Below are 25,830 nucleotides of genomic sequence, written 5' to 3'. Positions count from 1 at the left end.
CGCGCCCGCGGGGGCCGGGCACCTTGCGTGCGGACGGGTACGTGCGCATCCCCAAAGGGCAAAGTCCTCTCCGGGCCGGCCGCGGGGGGGAGTGGGGGTCGCGGGCCCCAGAACCGCTCTCCCCCGTCGCGCGCGGGAAGAGGTCGCCCGGCGCGGCCGCTGACTGCGGTCCCGAGCGGGCCGCGTGTCCCTGCGGTGTCCAGGTGCCCCCCCCCCCCCGGGCCTCCCGCACCGCGGGGCGGGAGAAGGGAGCCCCCCGCACAGCCACCCGGACCCAGCGTTCTGCGCGGTGCAGTCGCAGACGAGGAGCCCCGCCGCCGCCTCATCTCTGGGGGGACAGAGGCCGAGACACCCTCGGCCCGCGCCGGGCAGGGACGCGCGAAGGTCACTGCGGAGGCCGCTCCGCTCGGCGTCCCCGCAGCCCCGCCCCCGCTGCGGCCGCCCCCTCCCCGGCGCCTCCGGGGTTTCCTCTGCGGCGGAGGCCGCGCTGCGCGGGGAGCGGGGTCGCTGCCAGGTCGGCGGCTTGGCCTCCGGTCCCGCCGCCCCTCTGGGGTCTGAGGCGTGCTGCGGGCGGGGCCGCGGGGAGGGGGCCACGGCTCTGCGGGGGCCCAGGTCTCCTGGCCTGTGGGCGGACACCCCCGGCAGCCGCTGCATTAACTTCCACCCTCCCCTCCCAGCGGAGTCATCAGGACGGGGCAGATCCTGGGGACCCCAACCCCAGGACAGCCGCTCTGAACTCCGGAGGACTTGGCGCGCGGGCTCCCGGCGCCCACCCCTCACTGACCGTCTCCGGGCCCAACTGTGCTCCTGGGTGGCCTGGCAGGGGTCCCCCAGCAGGCAGGAAGTGGGGAAGGGGAGAGGGTGGGGGAGGCCAGCACAGCTTTCTGGGAGCGGGCAAGGCACCCCCACTGTGCAGGCACTTTGGCCAACGGGGGCCCTCGTGGCCCTGGGGGAGGCCCAGGGCCCAGGACGGACGCAGGGGCCGTGGGAGCCGGCCTCTGCACTGTGCCTGCCCCCTGGGTAGCTCCTGTCTCCTGGATCTGGGCGGGGGGGGGGCAAGATGGGTGCAGTGGGGCTGCCCAGACGGATGGGCCTGGGGACGGAACCCGGGGCGCCCGCTGAGGCTGCAGGGGCCCCCGGCGCTGGCTCACACTGGCCACCGCCCAGAAACGTGAGAAACACATGTCCATTTCACCTCCACCCCCACCCTTCACGAGCGGTGGGTCGAAGCCCCAAGCCTTCTGCAGGTCTGGGCACAGGTCCTCTGTGCAGGGAGCGGTCGCCTGTTTCCAGGGGTCTGGGGGTCTTGAGCCCTCAGGGTCTGCTCAGCCTGGCCCTTCGATGTCCTCAGAACCTGGGTGTGGATGCCGGAGGGAGAGGTGTGGGTCCGGGAAAGAGAAGTCCCTTCTCCCCCCGGAGCCCCTGCCCTCTGCCCCTACCACCAGGTGGACCTGGGGGCTGACCCCCAGCCAAGTCCAGAGCAGCCCCACGACCCATGACCCCAGCTGCCCTTACAAGCCACAGAGACATCCTGTTCCCCTTGGGGCAGCCAGGCTGAGTGCGCGGCCTGAACGTCACCAGGACAGGAGCGCAGGGGTCTGTGCTCGGCCCACGGGTTCCATGACCCCACCGACCCTGTGACCCAGGCCTGGCCCACGTGGGGGACAGAGGACAGACGCCCTCCGCTGGCCTTGCTGCCTGACCCTCCACCCCTCTGTCTCCCTCCCTTTGGGGTCACCATTCAAATGTCACCTGTGGGGTCATCACCCATCTTTCTGTCTCTGTCTCTCTCTGTTTCTGTCTCTGTCATTACCCCTCCTAGACCCACCACACACACAGCTGCCTCTTCAGTTCTCACATTTGGCCAGGCCCTGGGCTGGGGGCAGGGGGGCCCTGCCAGGACTCAGGCCCTCCTATGGGGAAATAGATGAGGTTGGTGACAGGCCCAGGTCAGGGTGACCAGTGCTCTGGGAGAGGGAGGCCGGGCAGCCGTGGGGCCTGAGGGGGACTGGAGGGCCCAGCTCTGGGCAGGAGGTGAGGGGAATGGCGTGGAACCACCCGCCAGCCAGGCCGGCCCCGTGGTGGGGAGGTGCCTCCGCTCACGGCCTCCGCCCGGCCTCAGGCCACACCCTGGGTGGGCAGTTGTGGCCCTGTGAGCAGCCAGAAGAGGACCTGGGTTCCAGTGACCAGTCCCCAAGCCTGCAGCAGGGCAGAGAGGCAGGAGCTGAGGGCGCCTGTGGGGTCAGCATCGGGGGATGGGGACCCAGATGGAGGTCGGGCAGAGGAGGGGGGCAGCAGGGGGCGGCAGGCAGGGAGCCGCAGAGGGGTAGGGGTTCCGACCAAGGGTCCGGCTTCGGGGTGCGTGCGTTTGGCCACAGCCACGTCCGAGCGGGGGGACCCTGGCTGGCCAGCAGGACAGGGACAGCGCCCTCAGCTCAGTGCTCTGTGGGCTCTTCAAATGCAGAAATCGGCTCCTGAAGGCTAGGAACCCCAACCCAAAGCAAGGTTATGCCGGAGACCAAGACCACCTGGTGCTGCGTTCGAGACACCCCCTGCCACCCAGAGTCCCCTCTGCCGCCCCCGGGGCCACTCCAAATGTCAGGGAGCGGAGGCAGCTACCTTGCTCCTGCAGCTCCCCCCAGAGCCTCCCGGAGGCTCCTGCCTGGCGCCCTCCAGCCCCTGCGGGGGGTCTGGGTCGAAGTCCTTCTTCAGCCCTGGCATGGGGTCTGGCAAAGGGGCTGCAGGCCCTGCAGGACGGGCTGGGACCGGCCCTCGGCGCACACGGGCTCACCAGAAACCTCACATGCAAACAGTCCCCAGCACCAGCACCATTTCATCGTTCCGTGAACGGTAACAACACGTGACAGCAGAGGCGACGCGAGACGGAAGGTCGTCCCTGCCGTTCCTCTCGGCTCTGCGTGGAGGAGACCCTGCGCTCCCCGACGCCAGGGCCCCTCGCGCAGCCACGCGGGCTCCTGAAGGCGGGGCTGGAGGTGCTGGCCCGGCCTGGGCTGGCCTGCTTCTTCCTTGGACCCCCGCCCACCCCGGGTCAGGGTCGTGTGCCCCCTTCCCCACCCCCACAGGGGCTGCTGCTCAAGTTCCGGAGACAAGGGGGCCCCCTCGTCACCACCCGCGGACACCGAGGACCCCGCCTTCTGCAGGAGCTGGCCCAGGATCTGGGCTCAGGGCGCAGCGATGGCTCCCGGCCCCTCAACCTGCCCCTGCTCTGCCCCGGACCCCCGATCCTTCCACCCCTCCCCACAGGCAGAGAGTGCTGCAAAGGGGGCGCTGGGACTCCCAGAGGTGCTCGGGGGAGGGGGCAGGCGTGAGGGGCTGTGGCCCCCCCCCCCCCTCCTCCCCGGCCGCAGCTGCGGCCACGCCCCCCGCCCTGTGCTCCGGGGGAACAGCAGTGCTCACCAGGCGGGAGCGGAGTTCCACGCCACACGTCCCTGCTGGGCGGGGCAGCCGGGGGCGCGGGCTGCACAGAAGCGCCGGGCGGCCCTGGCTGAGTGCGGGGGCCTTGGGCACCCGCAGGAAGCACAGGGCAGGGGCCGTGCTTGTGAAGGCCTCTGCCCGGCGGGAGCCTAGGCCTCTGGCCACCCTTGCCGCGGCCCCAGGGTCCGCGCGCCTGAGCCTCCCGTCGGGGTGTCCACAGCCGAGAGGAAAGGGGTGTCTGGCGGAGCGAGCGCCCGCACCCAGGCTCTGGGCCCCTGACTCTCTGTCCAGTGCTCACTCCCTCTAACTCATCCTGTGACCCTCGCGGGGTGAGCTCCCTGAGCTACAGACCAGGTGTCCCTGCTCCGTGAATGCCCCCACCCCAGAGGCCTCCTCCACCCTCCACGGGCCACCCAGACCAGCCTCGGGGACCTTTCCCAGGACACTCCGTCAGCGGCTGGGCTCAGGCCCCAGACGAAGGGTGGCTGGTTTGTGCAGGTGCAGGACCGAGGCAGGGTCTCGGGCTCCTGGGGTGCGCACAGGGCTGCAGCTGAGGCCGAGCGCGGTCTGGGCTGTGCTGTGGGACGGCTTCAGGTGGACTCCGTGCTCAGAGCTTCCTGCATCCCGTGTCCCTCGAGGCCCCGAGCTGGCTGCCCTCCACGCGGGTCAGGCCTGGACTCCCTCAGCCCGTGACCCAGGTCCAGCAGGAACTGAGTCGGTTCTTGCGGGGTGGGCGTCAGGCTCGAGAAACCCTTCTCGAAAGGCAGGCCAGGGAAAGAAGCCACCGCCCAGGAGCATCCCCCCTCCCCGGGCCCCCTCCTCTCTCCAGTGACAGCCAGAGTGAGGCCAGGCCTGCGTGGGTTCCCTGGAGGGGTGCGTGCCCAGGAGGCACGGGGAGGAGACGTCTGGGCCCCGGGAGGCACCTGTCTGCTCACTTGGGGGAGGGTCTTCCTCTGGTCCTGGGTCATGGCCCTCTCCCGGCGGCGCTCGTGTCCGGGGGGCCTGGCAGGCCCAGTCAAGCAGCAAGGGGGTGCAGGGAGGGGCGGGTGGCTGAATTCAGGGCCTGGTGTGGGGTGTGGCTGGAGGCCTGCCCCAGGGCACAGGGAGGCCCAGCAGCCAGGCCCACGCAGGCCAGGGGACATCTAGCTGGAAAGGGCGGTGTCCAGTGACTTCACGGTGGCAGCCTCGGGCATCAGAAGCACCCCATCAGGCCTTCTTTTCTTTTCTCTTTCCCCAGCGCGCCCACTGCCAGGTCACCAGCACACCTGAGCAGACAGCCTGCAGCCCCGGGAGGGAAGAGAGCTGGGGGCCCGGCCGGCTGGCCTCCCTGGATCTCGACCACCGCCTGCAGGAGCCTCGGGGGGTGTGGGGGGGGGGGCGCAATCCCTCCTCCCCCGCAGAGTCCCCGGTCACCCACGGGCCCCCCGCCAGCCGGGGGCTGTCCTGGAACCACAGGGGCCGCTGAGGAAGGTAGGCGAGGCTGCACCTCTCCAAGCATTTGCTCTCAGATGCGACTGGTTAAGCGCCACGCAGAGAATCAGAGAACCAGAACCACCAAGCCGGAGAGACCTGGGGGCCCATTAGCGGGTGGCCAAGCCGGGCCGGGCTGAGCGACCACGTCACCCAGATGCGTCCGGGAGCCCTGCAGGCAGGAAGGTGGTCCTGAGTCCGGTGGGGGAGGGGCTCCATCACGCCTCCTAGGGCCTGGCTGCGGCCCCCCGGCCCCCGCGGGCCAGGACCTCAGTCCCACACTGCCTCTCAGGGGCGGGACACAGCCGGCAGGTGCGACTTCCGTACCTGTGCTACAGGTGCGGATGCGTGGCCCAGACAGGTGAGACCTCCGTCCACCTCGCACGGGAGGAGCGCCGGAGGCCCCAGGAGGAGGAACAGGCTGGGTAAAGCGGACACCCCATCCCTGGAGGAGGAGGTGGTTTCGGGAGTCACTTGGAGTCACAGCATCGCGTGCAGGAAAGGAAAAGTGACGGAAGTGGAAGGCGTCCCCCCCACGGGTCCAGAGGAGCCCGGGCAGTTACTGAATGAAGTTAACTCTCGGCCCAGGGGCCGGCCGTGCTGTTCCAGGCTGCTGCCTCTCGGGCCAAGCCCGCAGGGCAGCGGGGCAGACCACACGCTCGGGTTGGCGGGGCTGCTCCCCAGGCCCCGTGGAAGAGGCGAAGAGGGGGTCTCCCTTGCTCTGGGTTGTGCCACAGACGGCTGGCGCCCTGTCCTGGCCGACGGGATCCTGGGCCTGGCGTCCCGGCCTGCTGTCTGCTCAGGCCTGGCTAAAGGTCTGGAACCACCCCCCCCACCCCAACCCCGGCATCAGGGGGCCAGGCCTCCTACCCCTCCTTCCGGCCCTGGGGGCCTTGGTCTGACACAGGTCCTGCCCCAGCCCGAGGCAGCCGGTGGGCGCAATCCCAGTCTGGGGCCAGGTGCCACGTGCCCTCCGTGAGGACCCTCCGCCAGTGGCCCCCTAGCTGCCCAGTGCCCCGCCGGGGCCAGGTTCTCCCCCCACACCTACGTACCCTCCCCCGATGAGACTCCTGAAGGACCCCAGCCCAAGTCCCCCCAGATCTACCTGCCCCACCCCCCACGCACACCCACAAGCAGCAGGCCTGCTGGCCTCATCACGCCACCGGTAGGGCCCCTCCTGCCCCCTGCCTGTCCCCTTCTCTCCTGCCTCTCCCCTGACGTGGCTCTCTCCTCCTGACAACCCCCCTCAGTGGCCCAGTGGGGACCCCCAGGGGTATCCCCGGACTCAGCTGGTTGGAGCAGGTCCACAGGCGTCCACAGCCGCGTCCGTGCCTCAGGCCGGCTGCCCCCCAGCCTGGCAGGCCCAGGCCCACCCCTCCCCGTCAGCCACGCTCCAGAGGCTCCTGGGGAGGTCAAGGCTGGCCCCCGGGAGCAGTCCCCAGAGAGGGGGGATCTGACCCCCAAACTGGCCTGTGAGTTCCTGGTCCTGAAACGTCGCTCTTAGGGACAAGGGTGCGTCCCGGGGGCGTGAGGACAGGCGCGTGAAGGCGGGCGGGCGGGGAGCACGTCCACAGCAGCCACAGAAGCACAGATGCTTCTCCAAACCGTGGAAGTCACCCAGCAGAGTCCTGAGACAGCTCAGCGCGCAGGAGCCTTGCAGACCTCCCTCCCCTCCCCTCCCCCGCAAACCCCTCCCCACTCGGAGCGGAGGTGCCGTGGGTCCCGCCCCTGGGGCTCCTGGTGAACGTGGCCCCTCCACCTCCCAGGAGCCCACCCTCTGCCCTGGGGACCCTCGTGTTCTGCCAACTGCAGGCCAATTGGGCTGAGCTGGGCGGCGGGCGGCACCTGGGGCCACCCCCAGGGATCCCTGTGCCCCCACCGCTGCCCCTGCCCCGTGGGTGCCGTCCTGCCCTCACACCAGGCCAGGAAGGACCCTGTCCAGCACAAGCAGCAGGGCGACGTCGGGCCCCAGGGCTCCCTTCACGGGAGACCCTGTGCCCGCCCAGGAGGCGCTCCGGCCGGACAGGGCTCACTGGATGCCAGGGGCCGCGTCTGTAACAGAGAAAACACCAGGGCGGGGGGTGCGTGTGTGTGTGTGCCCTCCTGGCCCCACAGGCCACCACTCTAGCACAACCACCACACTGGGGAGAGATCTGTCCCAGCACCACCGCCCAGACCGCCGCCAGCACCAAGATAGGCCTGGGCGGTGCCGCTGGGCACGGGGTGGCACGCGGCCAGCTCCTGGCAGGGCCCCGTGCACCTGGGGGCCGGGTGGCCGCCAGAGCAGGGCCCCCTGGGCCTGCCCACCCCCACTGGGGGTCTGAGCTCGCTTCGTACCGGACAGAGGGTCTCTCTTGGGCCGGGATTCCACCCCCGCACGCCACCCTAACTTCCACCCCGGGTGGAGGTGCATCTCCCAAGATGGTTCACAGCCCTGGTGACGCAGAGCTGGCCGGGGTCCCCTATGGTGGCCCCACGGGTGCTGGGGGGGGTGATGCCTGAGGGTCTCTGTGGGGACTGCGCCTGTCAGGCCGTCTGAGGCTTGGCCGGGCGGCAGTGGGCTCGGCTCCCACGCTGGGCAGAAGGGAGGCCTGGAGGCGGAGCCGCCACAGGGCAGGGGCCCCGTCACTCAGGGCCCCACACGGCCTGCAGGGCCTAACCTGGGCCCCCAGGCAGAGCCCGGACAAGGGCCTGGGCAGCAATCTGTCTCTGAGGCCTCAGGCAGCGTGCCCAGGGCAGGTGAGAAAGCCGATGGAGGCTCGTGGCCAAGCTGCCCTCAGCCCCGAGTCTTCCCGGGCCTGCTCGGTGGCCCCAGGAAGTACCCACTGGGCAAATGCGTTCTCCCCACAACAGGGCCTCCAAGGGAATCCCGTGCGGGCGGGACTCCAGTCTGCTTCCCACGCTGCAGCCAAGCTCACGCCTCCCTCTCCTCCGCCCTCTACCCGGGCCCACCGCCCGCAGCCCGCAGCGGGGCCCCTGTGGCAGGGAGGCGCGGGAGCTTCTTCAGACCCACGCCGTGCGGGGGGCGGCGGCTGCCCCGGGAGCGCGGGAGCCACGCAGCAGGAACGTGACGAGGACGTGCCACCAGGCGCTGCCTGGTCACAAGCACGTGGCGGGACGGACGAGAAAGCACGGATCCCCTCCCTCGAGACACAGGACTCCGGGGAGGGGCGCGGGGGTGCGCTCACGGCCTCTGGGAGCAGGGGTGGGGCAGGGGGCCGAGGGAGGTGGGCTGCAGGGAGGGACTGCCCGGCCCGGGGCGCATCCCCCGGGGGCACCGCTCAGCCAGGCTCCCGCGCACGCGCGGTGGGGCGGCCCCTCAGAGCGGGGGGGCAGCCAGGCCAGGGGCCCTGGGGTAACAGAGGGGCCGGCAGCACGGGGAGGCCCACCCTGGGCGGGGCCCCTAACCTGAGCCGCTCCCCAGACCCCGGCCCCCCAGGACCACACGCCCTTCGGCGGGGCAGGGCCGGCAGTGCGCCCCGTGCAGGGTTCGGGTCTCTGGGCCTCAGGGGCTCACTGGACGGGACACGCGCGGTCCCCGGAACAGCCCCACTCGGGGTCTGCGGCCTGCAGGGTAGGGCCCCGGGGCGTCGCCTCACCAGCACGGGGCGGCGGAGGGGGCGCCACACCGAGGACCTGGGGGTGCCGGGCCCTGAGCCGGGGCCCAGCGCGACGGGGACGTGCGACCTTGGGCCGATGTAGGCCGTTCGCTGTTCTTTAAGTGAGCAGTTCTCCAAGAGGCCTCAGCCTGGGAAGCCCGCTGCAACCCTCCTGCCCACCTGCAGCAGCAGCCTCAGCCCGGGGGGGTCGCCTCAGAGAGGGCACAGCGCGGAGGCACAGGCCGCCCGCGGCCGCCTCTCCCGCCCTCCGCGCTGACCCACGGCCGGGCCGGGGTGCGGAGGCGCGCCCGTCGGGCAGAGGCTGCAGGGTCCTGGGGCCTCAGGGCAGAACGCCAGAGCCCCTCCCCCTCTGAGCCTCTGGGGGCCGCAGGCCTCACCCTCTGCCAGGCCGGCGAGGTCCCTGGAGGCGGGAGGCAGGGCCCTGAGCTTCGGGCCCGCGTGCTCAGCGACCCGCTGCCCGGACTCCGGGGCGAGGCCTGGGTCTGAGGACGGGCGCCTGCGAGCGGGAACAGGGACGGTCCGGAGCCGGTGCCACGACCCACACACCTGAGGGGCGGGTGGCGCCCTCTCGACCCCTAACCTGGCATCGCTTCTGACCCAGTAACTCACGTTCTGGGGAAACAAGAGGCCGCGTAGAATTCTCAGAGGCCAGCCCACCGCGCTGACGGGCCACGCCGGCCCAGCACGGGGACGAGGGTCAGGGTCCCGGCCTTCCCCAGAGCCTGGCCGGCGGTGCCGGGCGGCCTGGAGCGGACGAGCCCTGGGGACCGCAGACAGAGCCGCAAGAGGCTGGAAACGTCACTTCCAACCGAAACCTTGAGTCTTGCAGCTGCCGTCGTCCACCCTGACGTGTCGCCCCCAGGCCGTGAGGACCAAACACTGCACCCGGGGCGGCTGCGGCTTCTCCAATGGGCCGTGACTCCAGGTAGCAGATTTTGCTTTGAATTCCCGGAACGAGAGAATGCAAAGCCCCCCTTCCCTCCCGCTGTGAGCAGGGGGGACCCGGGGGACCTGGGGGTGGGGAGGCAGCGTCTGTGCCCCTGCCCCGTGACCGCCTCCCCAGCGTGCGGTGACCACAGGGCGCGCCCAGCGCCCGGAGAGGAGCAGCCGCCAGACCCAAAGCCGTGGCTCACGGGAGCCGTCCCCGCTCCGCCCGGCCTTCCTGCCTTCCTCTCACGCCTGACCACCCAGCCCAGTGGCCCACGGGCGCTCAGGTCGGCAGCGACGAGGAGCCCACGCCGCCAGGCGGGGGTCCCCGTGCTGCAACTCCGCGGTCAGAGCCGAGGTCAGCCAGATGGCGGCAGACGCGCGGGAGATGCTGACGCGGCGCCAGAGACAAGAGTCATCAGAAAATAGTTTAATTATGTACAGGTGGTCACCAGGCGGGTTGTTCACGCGCCGACTCTGAGGACCGCAGAGCAGCGCCATCCCCCCAGCGGCCGCGCCACCAGACAAGACAAATCACAGACCGTGACACGTGTGGGAGAAACACGAAAGGTCACTTTTCCTTAGGGACCAAAAGAGAAAAAGGAAGAGCTCGGAAGCTTTGGAATGCGCTCTCGTCCTGCGTCGGAAGCCGCGGCAGCTCCGGATCCGCCGAGCGCGACAGGACGACCGGGTGCAGCCGCGCCAGCCCACGCCGCGTGCCCCGCGCCACCCTCCAGGCCCAGCCAGCAGCTTCCGGCTCCACAAGCCGCGCACGCGACCACGACCCGTGGGCTCAGAAGAGCGGCCGGGAGCCCTGGCTCTCGAACTCGGCCCAGGCGTCGTTGAGCTCCATGAAGATCATCCGGGCGTACTGCTCGTAGGGCTGCCCCCGGGCCTGCGGGCGGGCGGGCGGGCGGGACGGCGGGGTGAGGGCCGGCCGCTCCAAGGACCCCGCCGCACCCCCGGCCCCGCGCCTGGCACCCCACACCCACCTTGTCCGGGTGGACCACCAGCACGGCGCGGCGGTAGTGCTTCTTCACCTGCGCGGGCGTCACCAGGTCGGCCATGCCCACAGGTGTCCAGCGGCTCTCGCCGTCCCACAGTGCCGTGTGCAGCGTGGACAGCAGGGCACGGATGTTCCTCTCCTTGCCCTCCGTCCAGTCCAGGAGCTGCGGGAGACACGGTGCTGCCGAGGGCGCGCAGGCCCCGGCCTCCACCCGCCATGTAGCAGGCGGTCACCCCACAGAGCAGGGCTCTGACTGTGCGACGGGTGGCCTGACGTGGGCCCTCGCCCCAGTTTCTGCACGGACCCCCACCCAGGCACAGCCAATGCCATTTCCTGGCTCTGGCCAGACAAGACACGGACTAGATGGTGCGTGGAACCCGGGGCACCCTGTCCTGAGCGGAACATTCCGGTGGAGATGAGTGTTCTTCCAGGCTGGGCCCCTGGGTGGCCTGTCAGAAGATCCCCAAGGCCCCAGCTGCCCGTGGCGCCATCATCAACCTTTCCTGCGTGAGCACGGCTAAGGTCAGGCCTGGGCACACGCACGTCCTCGTCACCCCCGGGGGTCTCTGTGGCTCAGGGCTGCCCCCCCCCCCGCCGCCCACAACTGGGGTCATGCCTGGCTGGTCTCCAGAGGTCAGTGAGGAGCTTAACAAGCACAAAGCCACACGTCCCAGCCACGTCGGGACGGCCTCTCACCCCAAAACTTTCAGAAGAGCAAACAAGTGTCCACGGAGGCCACTGTCCCTGCAAACACGCTGGACAAAGGTTCTTGTGTGTGAGGGTCGGGGCTGCGTCGGTGCCGTCCCTCTCCTGAACTCCAGCCCCCCGCCCCCGCCCCAGCGCCTGCACCTTCAGCTTGAGCGGGTCCGAATCCCGCGCCTGGTCCTGCCTCCGCATCTCGGCGATGGTCCTCGGCCCCTTCCTGTCAGCCCGGGAGGAGAAGCCCTGGTTGGGCAACAGGTCTTCGAAATCATTCTCCGACACCTTTGGCTTTGGACCTGCGGGAGAGCAGAGGTTTCAGGGGCTGTGCTCGGTGCCTGTCCCAACAGCCTGCCGGCCGCCTCCGCGCTGCACAGCCAGCTTAACGACCCTTCGGGATGGCAGAGCAGCTGGGAAGAGGGGAAACATCCAACAGAGCTGCCCAAGACAGGAGCTCATGAATGCGGGCGTGGTCACGGCAGGTGTTGGGACCACCGCCCGCGACAAGCGCCACAGCCAGGCCTGCCCAGCTGCCTGGCCATCAGAGGCCAAGAAGGTTCCCAGACAGTGTGGCCTGGCCACCAGTGTGGCCTGGCCACTGGGGGCAAGACGGTCGCCCACAGACATGCATCTAGAACCGTTAACTTCCATCCAAAGTGGCTCCCTCCCGCTGGGTGGAAACAGACTCTCGGTCTCTTTAAACACCCTTTCCAGGGACTGCGCTCTGAGCTGGACAAGACAAAACAGGATCTCACCATAACCACTTCACAGCAAGCTCAAAAAACCACACACGTGGCGAGAGGAAGGACTCACCAAAGCTGGGGGCACGGACCCCCCTCTCCTCCCGGCTGCCAATCACGCTGAAGCTGGGGTTGTAGTTTGGCCTTGGCTGGACACCGGCTCTGGGGGGTGGCTTGGCTTGGGGGGGCCACGGGGTGCCCTGTGCCGGGGGTCGACTCGTCCGCCAGGAGCCGCCGGCCTTGGGAGGGGGTGTTGTTTTGGGACCGAAGCCCCCAGGAGCAGGTGCAGCAGGCAAGCCTGGGGAGACAGTTCACATGGGGACGTCAGCAACGGCCCACAGACGGGGCGCTGGCCCGGCAGGCACTCGGCCCACGCGGGCAGAGAGCACGCTGTCGCGGAGCGAACGCGTTCCAGGCCAGCCGCCAGCACAGGCGGCCTCGAGGTGGCCCCACAGCAGACCTGTCCCCAGGGGCCGGGCCAGGCAGGTGCCCCTCCCCACCCGCTCAAACGTAGCACTGAGTCCAGGAGGCTCAAAACCAACGCCTAGGGCCCCCAGGGCCCCCGACGGACACCGTGCAGGCAGCGGCCCAAACACGGGGTGCGTGGCATGTCACGTGTGTGTGGTTCTGTGCCACTTCACGTGTGTACAGGTTCATATAAGCACTGGGTCAAGATGCCCCCATTCTCCATCCCGTGACGTCTGCCTCAAGAACGTTCTAGAAGCGGGGTCACAGGGCAGGTGGTCTCTGCGATGGGCATTTCTCACTCAGGACCCGCCCACCTGTCCACCTGTGGCCAGCAGCCTGGCGGGTGGACGTGCCACGGAAGGGCTCCGGCAGGTTCCAGACTGGCCATCACCAACAGGGCCGCCGTGAGCGCCAGTGCGGAGACCTGCGACCAGCCCGCCCTTGGGGCCGACGGCGTGTGCAGGCTGTCTCAGGAGAGCCGACGCCCGCCTCGAGCCGCTGTCCCGCCGCCAGGGACCCCGGCCGCCTCCCCAGGCTGCCATTCTCTTCACCGCTCACCCGTTTTCAAGCTGTTACTGTTCTTACACACCCTACTCGGCCGTCACACACGGGGCTCCCACGCGGCAGCCTGGCATCCTGCTGACGTCTTCAGCGGAGTGAAAGACGGCTTCTTGATCAAGTCCAATCTGTCCATTTCTCACTGATGGAGCGTGGTCCAGGCGACGCTAAATGTTACGTCCCTACAGTTTTCTGTTCTTCTAAAGGCTTTATAAATCGATGGCCAGTTCCGAGTAGTGGTCACTTACCGGCTGTTTCAGGTGTGACGTTCAGGGCGAGGCCGCTTTCTTGCTGCCCCAGCACCACAGCAAGTGGCTTTGCACCTCTGGCAAAGGTCACTCCCTCACGTGGGTCTACTTCCAGGTCCTGCCTCCTGCCCACGCCACGCAGGCCTGACTGCGGCAGCTACAGAGGGAGCCGGAGGCCTGGCGTGCCGCGTCTCAGCCATCCCACTCCCCGGCGCTCCAAGTAAGCTCTGTAACACGCTGCTCTGTGCCTGCTGGACCCTCCCTGGGATTTCTGGTGGGGGCTGTGCTGACCCCACCGACCACTGCGAGGGAACCCTCCCCACGCGGGTCTTCTGGGCTGTGAGCCAGTCTCTCTGATTGCCGAGGCCTCCCTGACCGCCTTCCCCACGTGGTCTGCAGCGTCCCACGTCCTGTACGTGTTTCCTGAGAGTGATATGTTACCTGCTGCTTTTTTCTTTTCTGTGGTGACTGCAGATGGTGCTGTCCTAACCTCTGGGTTCCTGCGCGCGCTGCTAGTATACAGAAACACCCCTGGTGTCTGTCTGTTGACCCTGCACCCTGCGACCCCCCCGAGACGTCCCACAGACAGCACACCGTCCGCACACGGCAACGCTGCCTGCGTCCCTCCCGTCCCTTTCTTGCCCGCCTGCGCCCCCTGGGCCAACCCCGACGAGCACGTGGTCTTTCGAAGCCCAGAGCAAGGCCGGCAGCAGGACTCTGCAGATGCTCCCCATCGCGTCCTGGGGCTGCTCGTTACCGGTTTGTTGAGAATGTATCACAAGTAGGTGCTGACTTCCGGGGAACACCTCTTCTGCGCCATTGATGTCATCACACGACGTCACTTCCTGGGCCAGTTAACATGGTGCATTTTTGTTTTTTAAAAAAATGATTTATCTTGGCTGCGCTGGGTGTTGGTTGTGGCACGCGGGCGCTCTAGGTGCAGTGCACAGGCTTCTCTCTAGATGTGGCGTACGGGCTTAGTTGCCCCGCGTCAAGTCTTTGTTCCCCGACTGGGGATCAAACCCACAACCCCTGCATTGGAAGGCAGATTCTTAACCACTGGGCCACCAGGGAAGTCCCAACATGGTGCATTCTGCTCATCGGTCTGGGGATGTTGAACCAGCCTTGCTTCCTGGAACAAACCCTACTTGGTTGTGGTATGTGATTCTTTTTATACGTTGAGGGGCTCTCTGTGCTGATGAATGGCTTTGATTTTTGCGTCTGCGTTTGTGAGGGATGCTGCCCCGTGGGCTGCAGTTTTCTTCTGTATCGTCTCCGTCTGATTTTGGTATCCGAGTAATACCAGCTTCACAAATCAACTGGAGAATATCCCCTCCTCTTCCTATTTCCTGGAAAAGACTGTATGGAAGTGGTATGAATTTCTGTAAACATTTGGTAAAATTCCCCAATGAGTCCAAGCTGGGACTGGAGATTTCCTTTATGGGAGGTTTCTAAATATGAATTGATTTTCTTCATGGTTTTTATCGACCCACTTAAACGATCTACCTCACACAGAGAACGTCTGAATAATCTGTCCACCTCACCTCAGTCCCAGGTTTGGTGCTGAGGCCGTGAGTCCATTTCCCTTCAGGGCCTCTGCGGTCTGTGGGCAGCTTGTGCTAACCTCTCTTTTTTAGTCTATCTTAGCAGAGATTTGTCAGCTTTACTGATCTTCTCAGAGAACTTTTTGATCAATCCATTTTTTGTAGTTTCCTTTTTCTATTTCATTGATTTATCATTTCTTTCCTTCTATTTGCTTTGAACTTATTTTGCTTTTCTTTTCAAACATCTTCAGGTGAGAACTCACAATACGGACGAGCTGTTTCCTCTTCTCCTAACCACACACAACGCTGTGTTTTCCTCTCGGCACTGATTTAGCTGCACACCCCAAGTTTACGTATGTCGTGTTTTCATTTACATTCTCTTTGACACACTGTTTTACTTCTCTTGAGACTTCCTAAATAACCCGTTGTTTAGAAGCGTGTTATTCAATTTCCAAGACTGTGAAGATTTTTCAGTTGTCTCATGTTGCCAATTTCTAGTTTGATCTCATCCGTCGTGGATGACACGGTCTCTGTGATTTCCATTCTTTTAATTTGCTGAGGGCTGTTCGTGGCCCGGTACATGGCCTTCCTTGGTGTCTGCTTGGGTGCAGGAGAACGTGTGTGAGCTGCTGTTGGGCACTGTCCTGTGACTATCCCACAGCTTCGCTGACGTTCTGTCTGGTGGCTCTATCTTTGTGGACAGAGGGATGCTGAGGTCTGCAACCGAAACGTGAGTTTCTTTCTCCTTTTGGCTCCGTCACCTTCGTGCAAGACTCCATTTTCTGAGGGGTGTGATGGCGGACTGGGGTCACCGTGCAGAGCTGAGGGCCAGGCTCCATCCTGAGAATGGGCACCGCGGACACTGAGAGGTCCTTTTCACCACAGACAGTGCCTGGGAGGCTCCAGGTGACCCTGCCCTGTGCTCACACAGCCCGAGACGGAGGCAGAAAGCCCAGGACAGACCAAAACTTTCAGGAAGGCTCTCAGGGGAGACACTGAAATCTGAAACGCCAGGAAGGATCTGAGGAGATGTTATTTTCACCTAAAATTCCACATGCCTCCCAACTGCCAAGGGACGAGTGACTCATGGCCTCCAAACAGTTAACGTCCCTAAAAGTCTTCTCAGAAAGGAAAGCTACTAGCAGTGAATTCTGCACCACCACCACACCCCCCAGCTCCAGGAGTAAGACAGGCACTCTCCACGCTCCTGTGCACAGACTGCTCTCAGACGGCGCCCCACACACCACGATGCCTGCAGAGGGCCAGGCTCCAGTGCTGGTTTTGGCAGCTCCTGGTGTTATCTTAGTAACAAGCTCCTGGGACAAAGCAGATGGGCCTTTCTGGTGTCGCTGTGCCCTGGGCCTCAGTCGACGGAGTGAGGTCCCACCTCGGGCAGGTGGACAGACCCAACCCCACCCTCCCTACCCTCCTGAACTCAGAGGCCTGACGCAGCCCTCAGGTTACCTTGGAGACCGGAACTGAGGTCGCCGAGGTCCGCAAATGGATCCTGGCTCTGAGACTTGGTCTGGCTGGCCGGGGGGCCAGGAGGGGCCGGCTGGTCTCCAGGAGAGAAGAAGGGGCCTGAAGGAGGGCAGGGGCGTTAGAACCAGCGCACTGGAGCAGATGCGGCCTCTGCCCTCCCCCTCACGCTCCTGAAGGCCCCACGCCGTGTTATCACTGCACCTGGGACACGGCCACACGCAGCCCGAGCTGCCACGTGGCTCTGTGAGGGAGGTCACCTGACAGCGCGTACAAACCGCTCTGGGTACGTCCCACCACCTCCCGGAATCCACCTAAAGTGGCGCACACTTTACGATGTTCTCCATGATTCTAAGTATGAGATGCTGAAAGGTGTCAGGGAATCACTGTCCTGCCCTTCGTGTCATTCAAGAGCCAACTGTAAGGTCATCACAAATGATGGCGACTCACACGCACAGCGCTCTTACAAACGCACAGGGAAAGATGACGTCACTATGCGAGACGATGATTAGAGAACGTGAAACAATTCTCAAAAGAAATACAAATAACCAGAAACATACAAGATAATAACCTCACTCATAATGAAGAAAAACAAATTAAAAGAACTGACAGCCCGTCGAATGGGCAGAGTAACGTCTTTAACGTCTGTAAACTAATAACCAGAACTTAGAGGGAAACGTGTACAGGCATCACAAACGCCGCGGCCTCCGAAAGCAACGCACGACCAGAAATCACCCCGCAGGACAGAACCTGAAGGTACGGAAAGGACAGACCCGACAAAAGTGGGACACCAGACGCATCCCTGTCCCCACCGATGGGGACAGACCCGCGCAGCCTGCAGCCTCTCAAGGGCCCTGCAGGAGGCGGCAGAGCTCAGGGCGCAGGGAAGCGCCAAGCAGCGCTCCGGGTGAAAACGTCAGGACACGCCGCCCGAGGGCCGCGGAGCCACACGGAGGGACTCAGGACGCCAGCAGGAGGCCCCGCCAGGGCGCCCCGGGGTGCTGCTCCTGCCCCCTCCTCTTCTGGGGGAGGGGTCGCTCGCGGTCACGCCAAGCGCCCTACCTTCCGCAGCCAGTGCGGGGGCTGGGGCCTCGGCCCAGGCGTCCCATCCCCCCAGCAGGTCCGGGTGGCTGGCAGAGGCCGTCATCTTGCCGGGCTCCGCTGGCGGGTCCCCTGGGAAGACAGCAGCGCTACCTGGTGTGTCCCAGTGGGGCAGGCACGTGGCCTTCACACAGCCTCCTGGGGGTCCCGTGGGACAGGCTGGCCACAAGCCCTCTCTGCGGGAGCCTGGGGGGCCGCCCTCCGCCCTCCTCCTCCACGTGTGGGCGGGAGGCGAGAGGCACACCCGACGGCCACCGTGTGGGAGGCGGGAGGCCGAGCTGCCAGGCAGTGGCCCCTGAGGCGCTCCTGGCTCAGCGAGGCCGCAGGCAGGGCTGTGCTCACGTGCCTCTGGGGCCGGCCTCCAACTGGCCTCCCGCCTCACGGCTGAGGACGTATCACACGGTCACTGGACTGACCAAGTGGACGCAGGGGGTCAGCAAGAAAAGCTCACAGGGCAATGCTGAGACCAGCGTGCCCGGTGCCTCATCTGAAAGGTCTTCAGAGAGGCCTCCTCCCGCCACAGCAGACACGCGGTGCCCCGGAGCCCGCCTTCCCACCTCCCCTGAGATCTAGCAGGGCACACGGGGGGACACTGGCTGCACCCCTTCCTGGGGGAGGGGGACGGCCCTGCCCATCTCCCCCGGCCCCACCCTCGCCCCAGGCGCGGAGACCACACCCACCCAGATGCAGGAAGTCGGCATCGCAGGCCGGGGGCGGAGCGCTGTGGGCGGAGGGGAAGGACGCAGGCGGGTCAGCTGGAGGGTCCGAGCGAAGAAATTCACCGAAGAGGCTGGGCTGGGGGCGGGGCTGGGCGTCCGGGGCAGACGGCAGCAGGAGGGGGTCGAAGGGGTCCGCTGCGGCGGGACAGCAGCCGGCGGGCGGGCGTGAGCGTGGGCACCACGCAGCACGCCCTCAGCCCAGAGCAGCCGCTCCGCGATGGCCCTCCCACGACCCCGTGGCCCTGGGCGGGAGGGTGCAGCGCCGACCCCAGCCCGTCTCAGGCGCTGGACCGCTGGGACCTCCGGGCCCACGCCCTCCAGCAGTACCCACCGGCCGGGGCCGCGGTCCGCGCGCCTGGGGGAGGCGGCTGGCTGGTGAAGAGCAGGGCCGCGTCCCCATCGAGCAGACCGCCTGTGGCGCCCTCCGGAGCAGCCTCCGGGGCCCCCAGGAGGCAGCTGAGCAGGTCCGCGTTGCTGGGGGGGCCGCCGCGGGCCTGCACGGGGGGCGCCGGCCCCGCTTCGGAGTGCAGCCCCAGGAGGTCCACGCCGTCCTCCTGCGGCGGATCCGGGCCTGGCGTGTCCCCATCGGCCGCGTCCCCACTCTCGGCGGAGAGCGTCGGGGCTTCCTCGTCGGACGGCTCACTCACACGTCCGTCCTCGGCCGCGGCGGACGGAGCCTCCTCGGCAAGGTGACCCTCCGGGCCCGACACGGAGCCCCCGTCCTCTGCAAAGAAGACAACGGCGGGCGGCTGCGGCTCAGCGTGAGGGGCCGGCCGGGGAGGCCCGCGGGGCAGCCCGGCCCCCTACGCACCCCGCCAGTCCAGCGTGTGCAGGAAGCGGTCGGCATCCACACCGCCGGGCGGCGAGTCCGACTCCGGGGGCTCCGCGTCCGCAGGCCCCGCCTCGGCGTCGTACTGCGCGGTGGAGCCTGGCTGCCTGGGGAGCTCTGGCTTTCCTGTGGGAAGAGGGGGTGTCAGGACACCGGGCCCGGGGCTGCAGCTGGGGTGGGGCTCTGGGGCCCAGGCCCCGGGTGGGGAGGAGCTCACGTCAGCAGAGACCCCCGCGACAACCAGTGAGTGCCCACCGTGAACGGCACCCAGCATCGCCCAGGTGCTGCCCCGGGGCACAGGGGTGGCACCCACGCACACCCACGTGCACACGCTTTTCAGGGATACTTAGCTGTCCTCACATAAGAAAATGGAAAAAAGTGCAAACCAAGAATGTGAAGCAAATGGTGACGTGGCAAAGAAAGTCCCACGTGCCACCCGCCAGCGTGCCCGACTCCGCTTTCAGGAAACACTCTGAAACGAGCGACACAAGCCCGCTGAGTGGGGGGTGGCCGGGAACAAACTCTGCCGTGGGGCAGCCCCGCCAGCTGGTCCCGATCGAGGCCTCGACTTCTTCCAGGTCACGTTCAAAAAGTGGACACACGTCCAGGAAATGAAGCCTCCCCGAACCAGCGAGCACCTCAAACCTGACCCTCCTGGGGGTCCCAGTCCTGCCCCACGACGACCCCGGCAGGGGCTGCGGGCCGAGTGGCCTGGGATCCGTACGCAGACGCCGGGCCCCCTGCGGGTGAGCCTGGCGAACAAGGGTCTCACCAAATTTAGACAGGATGTCTTGCTGCTCCTCCCGGCTGGAAAACAGGATCTTGGGGTTCAGCCCCCGCAAGCTCACACTTTCCCAGGGCGGGGCCTCGCGGCCGGGTCTGTCTCTGGGCTCCACCTCCACCTCCAGGTTCACTTGGAATAAGTCGGGGTATTTCTCCTGAATGTCACAAGCATCCAAGTCATACCTGCAATTGGAGGCCGGACACAGGTGAGGAAGGCGCACGGGCACTTGGGGGGTCACCGCAAGGTCCACGAGGAAGCGAGCATGGGGCAGGGCCGAGCTCTGCGAGCACCCCGCTCCCTGCACCTCACGCTCCGGACAGTCAAGCCGCCACCGAGCAAAGGGTCAGAGGGGCTGCAGGGGTCTGTGCACGGGGGGGGCCTCCACACCCTCAGAGCAGGACCCGCGGCCCCTCTGTCTGGGGGTGCAGAGCACGCACCCCTCAGGTCCTGGGGTGCAGATCAGGCCCTCAGACCTCAACGCACGTTCCTACAGAGACACCACCATCCACTCTGGCAAAATCCCCCGACCATGAGACCACACACCAAGGCCTCTGGAACCCGGCTACGGGCTGGAGGGCGCTAACCGGCCCCCGTGAGGTGGGGCGGCGGCTGGGGGCCCGGGCCCGGGCAGGAGAACTGCCCTAACTCTGGGGCTCCATCGCCCGAGGGGCCTGCTGACCCCGCCGGCGACACGAACCCGCGCTCCTCAGCGGGACGGCAGGCTCCCCACCAGCCTCGTTTTAGGCTGACGTCCATGCCTGTTACTTACTGCTTTGCACACGTGAAAACAGGAAAGCGACAAAAAGCGAAACACAAAAACAGGGAAGATGGGTCCCTGAGGGTCTGTGTCGAGGGAGGGGCCCTGCTACGCGCTGTGACGTCCACGCACGGCCCCTGGGCAGAGGAGGGGCTGCAGGGGCGGGCAGGGCCGGTGGCGAGGCCGCCGCAGAGTCTCGCTCTTACTTCCCTAGACGCGGCAAAATGGGAAGAGCCACCACACGGGACCCCGACGCGAGACGCCCGTCGGTCAGTCCCTCCCGCCCCGCACGACACGGCCGCCCCTGCACAAGGCGGGAGGCAGGGGCTCTCTGCGGGGCGAGGCCAGGCCCCCTCAGGGTCCCGGCCCAGAGGCCGCCGTGGGCTTCCTTCCTGTCCAGGCCGGGTGCCCGCGAGACCGCCGCACAGGGGACGCGCAGCTGGGCAGAAGCAGCTGGCACAGGGACCACAGGCGGAAAGCCCGACAGCGACGCCCGGTGGCCGGCGAGGCCCGGGCGGGGGTGGTGAGGAAGCACACGGGGAGGAGGCGAGGCCTCTAGGAGCTCAGCTCCAGGGCAGTGGGGCCTCAGGGGCCACTCCGGGCACCCCAGGGACGGCCCCCAGGCGGTCTGCCCGCCCGCCCAGCAGGCCAGCGAGGACACAATGGGCTCTGTGAGCAGAGGCACAGCCCGCACCGCCCCCAAGGGCCTGCGGTCTCCGAGGGCAGAGGGCGCAGGCCCCGCTGGACGGGCCCTGGGGGGCTCCTGCCGGGCTTGGCCGGGAAACAAACACAATGGCCTTCGTCCTGGACGGTCACCCTGCCCACGCACACCACGGGGCGCTCCCTCCCCACCCACAGGAGGCCCCCGAGGAGTTCCAGAACCTCCTGCAAAGGGTCCTCTTCCAACCGCCCACGGGCACCCCCTGGCCTCTGCCCTTGTTAAACCGGTGAGCCCACTTCCGGAGGCTCCAGGCGCGTGGTGGGGCACAGGCCGACGCGTGCGCCTCAGGAACGGCCACACGTGCGCGAACAGCCCGCTCAGAATAAAACAGTCTCTTTCCAGCCCCCACGAAGGGCTCCACCCCAGAGGCAGCCACCCCTCGGGCCTCCGGGCGGGGCCCCACGGGAGGCCTGCGCGGACGTGACGGGGCCACAGACGTAGCTCACGCTCCCTCTGACCACTGGGGCCTCTTCTCAGCCTGGAGCCACGAAGCCCCAGGCTCTGGGCACGCGGCGAATCACGCCACGCTGTGTGCGTGAGAGGCGCCGAGAGAGGAGATCCGAAGAGTTCTCAACACGAGAAAAAACCTAACTCTGCGCGGCTCCCACGGGGGCGCGACCGCAGCTCCGCTTGCTGCTCCGGGCCCTGGCGGCTCTGACCTGCCTCCCTGGTGACAAGGGACACGCACACCTGTTCGGGCGCTCGCTGGCCGTGTGGGTCCGGCCACCGATGACGCAGTCGAGTCTCCGGCCCAGGGTTAACGGGTGTCTCTCTCTTTTCAATCCATGCTTCTCTGTGCACCCACATCTCACACACTGCCGCCAACACCTCGTTTGCCTGAAAACACCTTTGCTTGGCTTTCATTTCTGAAGGATGACTTCGCCGGAGACAGAACTCCAAGCTGGCAACGTTCTCCTCTGGCACTTCTGGAAGACGCCCCGACTCTGGCTCCCGCCCCTTGGTTACAAGGCAGTTGGCCGGTCGCCTTACTTTGAAGGCCCCTCCCCCGGGGGCTCTGAAACAGTCGTCTTTGGTTTTCATCAAATTAACTACGATGTGCTGAGGAAGCGGTTTCCTTCCTTCTTTTACATAAACTCCCATTTGCTGTTTTCAGAGTTTTTGATTCTATGGTGTGATGTTTTTCATAAGCTTAAGAAAATTTTCAGCCAGTGATTTTTCCGACATGGTTTCTGTGTATCCTCTGCTCCTCAGACTCCAAACAAAGGCATGCCTGACCCTTTCCTGGCCCCCATCCTCTCCTGTGACCCTCTCTGTAGCCATCTACCTCCCACCACTGCTCCTGTGTCCACTCTACTCCCAGCACGCGGCTCAATCCTCCGTCCCCGTGGTGACGTCTCTCAGCCCTAGAGCCGCGCGGCCTCCTCTGCACGTGTCCCGGGCTGGCGGCGAGTCCCCCTGGCGTCTCCCTGAACACGGAGCCAGTCACGAATGACACCCAGCTCCCGCGCTGGATCTGCCTGCGGGCCTCTCGCCCGGCTCTTCTGCTGCTTCTTCAGTCATCTGCTCTCTGAGGATACAAGGACACCCGAAGCTCTGGGGCTACCTTCCTCCAAAGGAGAAAAAACCCGAAACCTTAGAGGGTGACACGCCTCGTCTTTGTCATGTTGGCATGTGAAAAAACAGCACGAGGGGCCGAAACACACGTCACAGACGAGAACACACACTAAAACACGCACTGACAGGCAGAACACGCACTGCAGGACAAGCACGGGGGCTCTCGAAGGAGCAACGTCGTGCAAACACACCGGCGTGCCCTCGGCCCGCGACGCTGAGGCCGGGAGGCCGGCGGGGCTGCCCTCCCTGAGGTCTCACCACAGGCGGCCCCGGCACAGCCCTGCCCCGTGGGAGTCCTCCCGGGACCCGGGGGTCCGAACGCGGCCCTCCCGGGACCCCTGCCGGCGTCCATCCCACGGCACCCCTCTCGTCCGTCTCCCTCGGCAACACCAGCATACTTCGCGAATCTCACGGTCGTCGCGTTCCGAGGCACGAACCCCGTGTGGAACTGGATCTGGAACACCTTCATGGACGCCATCTGCCGGGAGAAAGCAGAGGGTCCTCAGGCCAGGAGGGCAGCCCCGCGCAGGGCTCCAGGGCCAGGGACACACCGACGCCGGGGCAGCGCCCTCGCCGGCAAGTGGCTCCTTGGGCCTGTGGGGGGACCGCGGCCCCCGACCCCCACGCAGAGGGCAGCTCAGGCCGCAGCCCCCCACCTCTGCCACGCAGGCGGGGACGCAGAGCGCCCACGGCGCTCAGAGAACCAAGCTCGCCCACGGGCTCGGGGCCGCCCGGCGACCACTCACCTTGGCCTGCAGCCTTCCTCCCAGGGTGGACCTCGCGTGGTAGATGACAATGAGCACGTCTCCCTGGACCGTGATGCCCAGGGGAATGACCGCTTTGCCATCCTCAGTTTTAAAGTCCCTAGAGAACAGAACCCAGAGAGGCGGTTCACTTAGGTGAGAGGCGCACCGCTCTGACGAACTGAGACCCAGAGTGAGTGTGTTTCTTCTTGCCTCGCGGGCTTTTCTGCCAAATTATGTCAGGGGTGGGGGGAGGATGCTCCAGGAAATGACTTCCAAGGAGCCCCTCAGCACAAAGACCCCGAGAAGCCCCGCAGGCCCCGCCAGCCCCGCCTCCACACCCACTGCCTGGCTGCGTCCCCAGAGCACACCCCCACCTCGACGGCGCCCGGAGGACGGGGCCGCGGGACGGGGAGGGGCTAAACCCGAGCGCACCTCATCTTGTCATACTCCTGGGACGTGGTGGTCACACGCTCCTCCCCCACGTAGACCTCACAGAAGGGCCTGCAGCCGTTCCTCTGCTTGCTGAACAGGGGCACGGGCGTCATGACCACGGCCTTGACCAGGATGGGCTTGCTGTGGGGCGTGATGGGCTCCTCCGCCACCATGTCGCACATGTACTCGATGTACCTGGAGGGCAGGAGGCACACCATGTCACACGCGTGCTCCATGCAGGAAACAGGCCACGGCACGTGTGTGCTCCGCGCTCGGCGCACGTGCCACGTCACACACGCTCTGTGCAGCCCACACGCCACACGTGTGCTATGTGTGTGGCCCACAGGTGCCAAACGCACTCCATGCACGGCCCACACGTGCTCTGTGTCTCTGGAGCCTGTTAGGACATCAATCTTTTTCCAACCACGTGCAAGCATTTCATGCCGTAAATTTCTCTTAAAGGAACGTTCCAGCGTCTCCTCACGAGTCTGACGTTGTAATTTTCACTCAGTTCAAGGGCCCTTGAAATTTCCCTTCAGAATTCCTCTCTGACTCAGGGGTTACTCACACGTAAATTGTTTCACTTTGAAGCATTTAGGGTTTTCCAAGCCTTCCTGCTGTCACCGATTTCTGGGCTAATTCCACGATGGCCTGGGAACATATCTGGTACGATTTCTACTCTTCCCAATCTGCTGCGGTTGAACGGCCTGGAACACCACCTCTCCTCCCGAGGGCTCTGCATGAATGTTTCTGTCGTGGGCACGTCCCGTGGCTCTGAACCGACCTGCCAACTTGTCCCGTTGCCCACCGAGAGAGATGTGGCCATCCACAATGCAACCGTCCGCGTCCTTCCTCCTCTCAGGTCCACCGGGCTTCTGCTCCGTGGACTTGGCATCTGCCCCTCCTGCTCCCGCTGGTGCTCCTGCCCGGGTCTCACCCACCTCCCGGGATGGGCAGGAGCCGCGACCGGCTTCAAACCGACAGGTGTCAGCACTGTCTCACCAGCGCACTCCCGACGGCCGCGTGGCAGGAGGCCCGGGCGCCTCTCACCAACAGCAAGAAGCCGGGACGCCACGACCCACGTCCACAGCCTGAGCGAGCTTGGAAGTGGATTTAAAACTGAAGGAGACGCAGACTGCCTCAGAGTTGGGCTGAGTGAGCCAAGAAGGCGGCCCGGCTGGTGCCGAGCAGGACGCCTGCCCGCAGGGACGGAGGCACCCCACGGGCGTTTCAGCCGCCGAGCCTGTTGCACGCGCGCTGCAAGCAGCCCTCCTGCACCCCCGCTGCCAGGGCCGTGGCACAGGCCGGGTCCTGCGCACGCGGCAAGGGGCCTGCCCCGCAGGTGACGCTGAGCCGGCTGCCCCGCCGGCCTCGGCTTCTCCTTCCTGATCTCCCGGGCCGGCCGCGCACGTCCCGGCCGCCACTCACCCTCTGCCGGCGTGACGACAGCCCTGAAGAAGGACCTTCCCTGCGTGCACCCCCAGGCCCAGCAGCCCCGTCCAGAGCGCTCCTGGGCGTGGCTCTCGGCGGCGTGTGTCCGCTTTGTTCTGAGTCCCACCTGGCGTCCTCTGAGCCTCTGGGGTTCAACGTCTGCCATTAATTTCGGGAAACTCTCAGTAACGCTTCCTCTGTGCTCCCTCTGCCTGCTCCAACTCCCCTGGGGGCCCCAGGGGAGCGTTTGTTGGACCACCTGAGACAGCCTGACAGGTGTTTCAGTGAATGACACCCACGGACCCCCTGGAGGGTCCCCTCCCTGCTCCCTCCCGCCTCCACCCCCACCGGCAGAGTTTTGAACACACGAGCCAGCGGCTCTAAACTTCCCGTCGTGGTTCCAAGTCTCGTGCAGAGGCTGCTTTGTTGGTCTGTCCCCAGGAGATGACCTCGTGCCGCCCGAGGGGCTGCCTCCCTCTCCGACCTGTCCTGGGGGCAGAGACCCCCCCCCCCACCGAGAGAGCCTGTGGGTGCCCGTCCC

The 25,830-nt window shown here is 66.3% G+C and overlaps 2 protein-coding genes across 3 annotated transcripts in view; one reads left to right on the top strand and one right to left on the bottom strand.

Annotated features, from left to right (window-relative positions):
• The first annotated feature begins 2,803 nt into the window (after window positions 1–2,803).
• On the top strand, window positions 2,804–8,607 carry LOC130834530 (collagen alpha-1(I) chain-like). Its single transcript, XM_057704670.1, has 9 exons — window positions 2,804–2,843; window positions 2,950–3,271; window positions 3,369–3,509; window positions 4,836–4,905; window positions 5,137–5,266; window positions 5,643–5,837; window positions 6,156–6,377; window positions 6,611–6,799; window positions 7,436–8,607. The coding sequence occupies exons 1-9, from the start codon at window positions 2,804–2,806 to the stop codon at window positions 8,605–8,607; spliced, it is 2,481 nt and encodes an 826-aa protein (XP_057560653.1).
• A 1,260-nt stretch (window positions 8,608–9,867) lies between these two features.
• The window catches only part of GAK (cyclin G associated kinase), a 48,886-nt gene continuing 32,923 nt past the window's right edge, over window positions 9,868–25,830 (bottom strand). For both annotated transcript variants that reach the window (XM_057705321.1, XM_057705322.1), the window contains exons 16-28: window positions 23,859–24,053; window positions 23,427–23,544; window positions 23,079–23,158; window positions 19,616–19,809; window positions 18,826–18,969; window positions 18,346–18,738; window positions 17,976–18,149; window positions 17,257–17,367; window positions 16,180–16,296; window positions 11,971–12,195; window positions 11,308–11,456; window positions 10,445–10,621; window positions 9,868–10,347 (exon numbers count right to left, since the gene is read on the bottom strand). In XM_057705321.1, coding sequence (XP_057561304.1) covers window positions 10,246–10,347; window positions 10,445–10,621; window positions 11,308–11,456; window positions 11,971–12,195; window positions 16,180–16,296; window positions 17,257–17,367; window positions 17,976–18,149; window positions 18,346–18,738; window positions 18,826–18,969; window positions 19,616–19,809; window positions 23,079–23,158; window positions 23,427–23,544; window positions 23,859–24,053 — 2,179 coding nt within the window. In that variant the 3' untranslated portion in view covers window positions 9,868–10,245. The remainder of the gene's footprint in view (window positions 10,348–10,444; window positions 10,622–11,307; window positions 11,457–11,970; window positions 12,196–16,179; window positions 16,297–17,256; window positions 17,368–17,975; window positions 18,150–18,345; window positions 18,739–18,825; window positions 18,970–19,615; window positions 19,810–23,078; window positions 23,159–23,426; window positions 23,545–23,858; window positions 24,054–25,830) is intronic.

This window comes from Hippopotamus amphibius, chromosome 13 (assembly GCF_030028045.1).
Source record: "Hippopotamus amphibius kiboko isolate mHipAmp2 chromosome 13, mHipAmp2.hap2, whole genome shotgun sequence".
Taxonomy (NCBI): Eukaryota; Metazoa; Chordata; class Mammalia; order Artiodactyla; family Hippopotamidae; genus Hippopotamus; species Hippopotamus amphibius.
This window is presented reverse-complemented; position numbering and strand designations above follow the sequence as displayed.

Excerpts from the sequence above, each read along its gene's own strand:
- LOC130834530 (XM_057704670.1), top strand. The coding sequence starts at position 2,804 with ATGCAAACAGTCCCCAGCACCAGCACCATTTCATCGTTCC. Across the intron at positions 2,844-2,949 it reads CAGCACCATTTCATCGTTCC|GGCCCCTCGCGCAGCCACGC; the intron begins GTGAACGGTAAC and ends CCCCGACGCCAG. Across the intron at positions 3,272-3,368 it reads CCCCTCCCCACAGGCAGAGA|CTGCGGCCACGCCCCCCGCC; the intron begins GTGCTGCAAAGG and ends CCCCGGCCGCAG.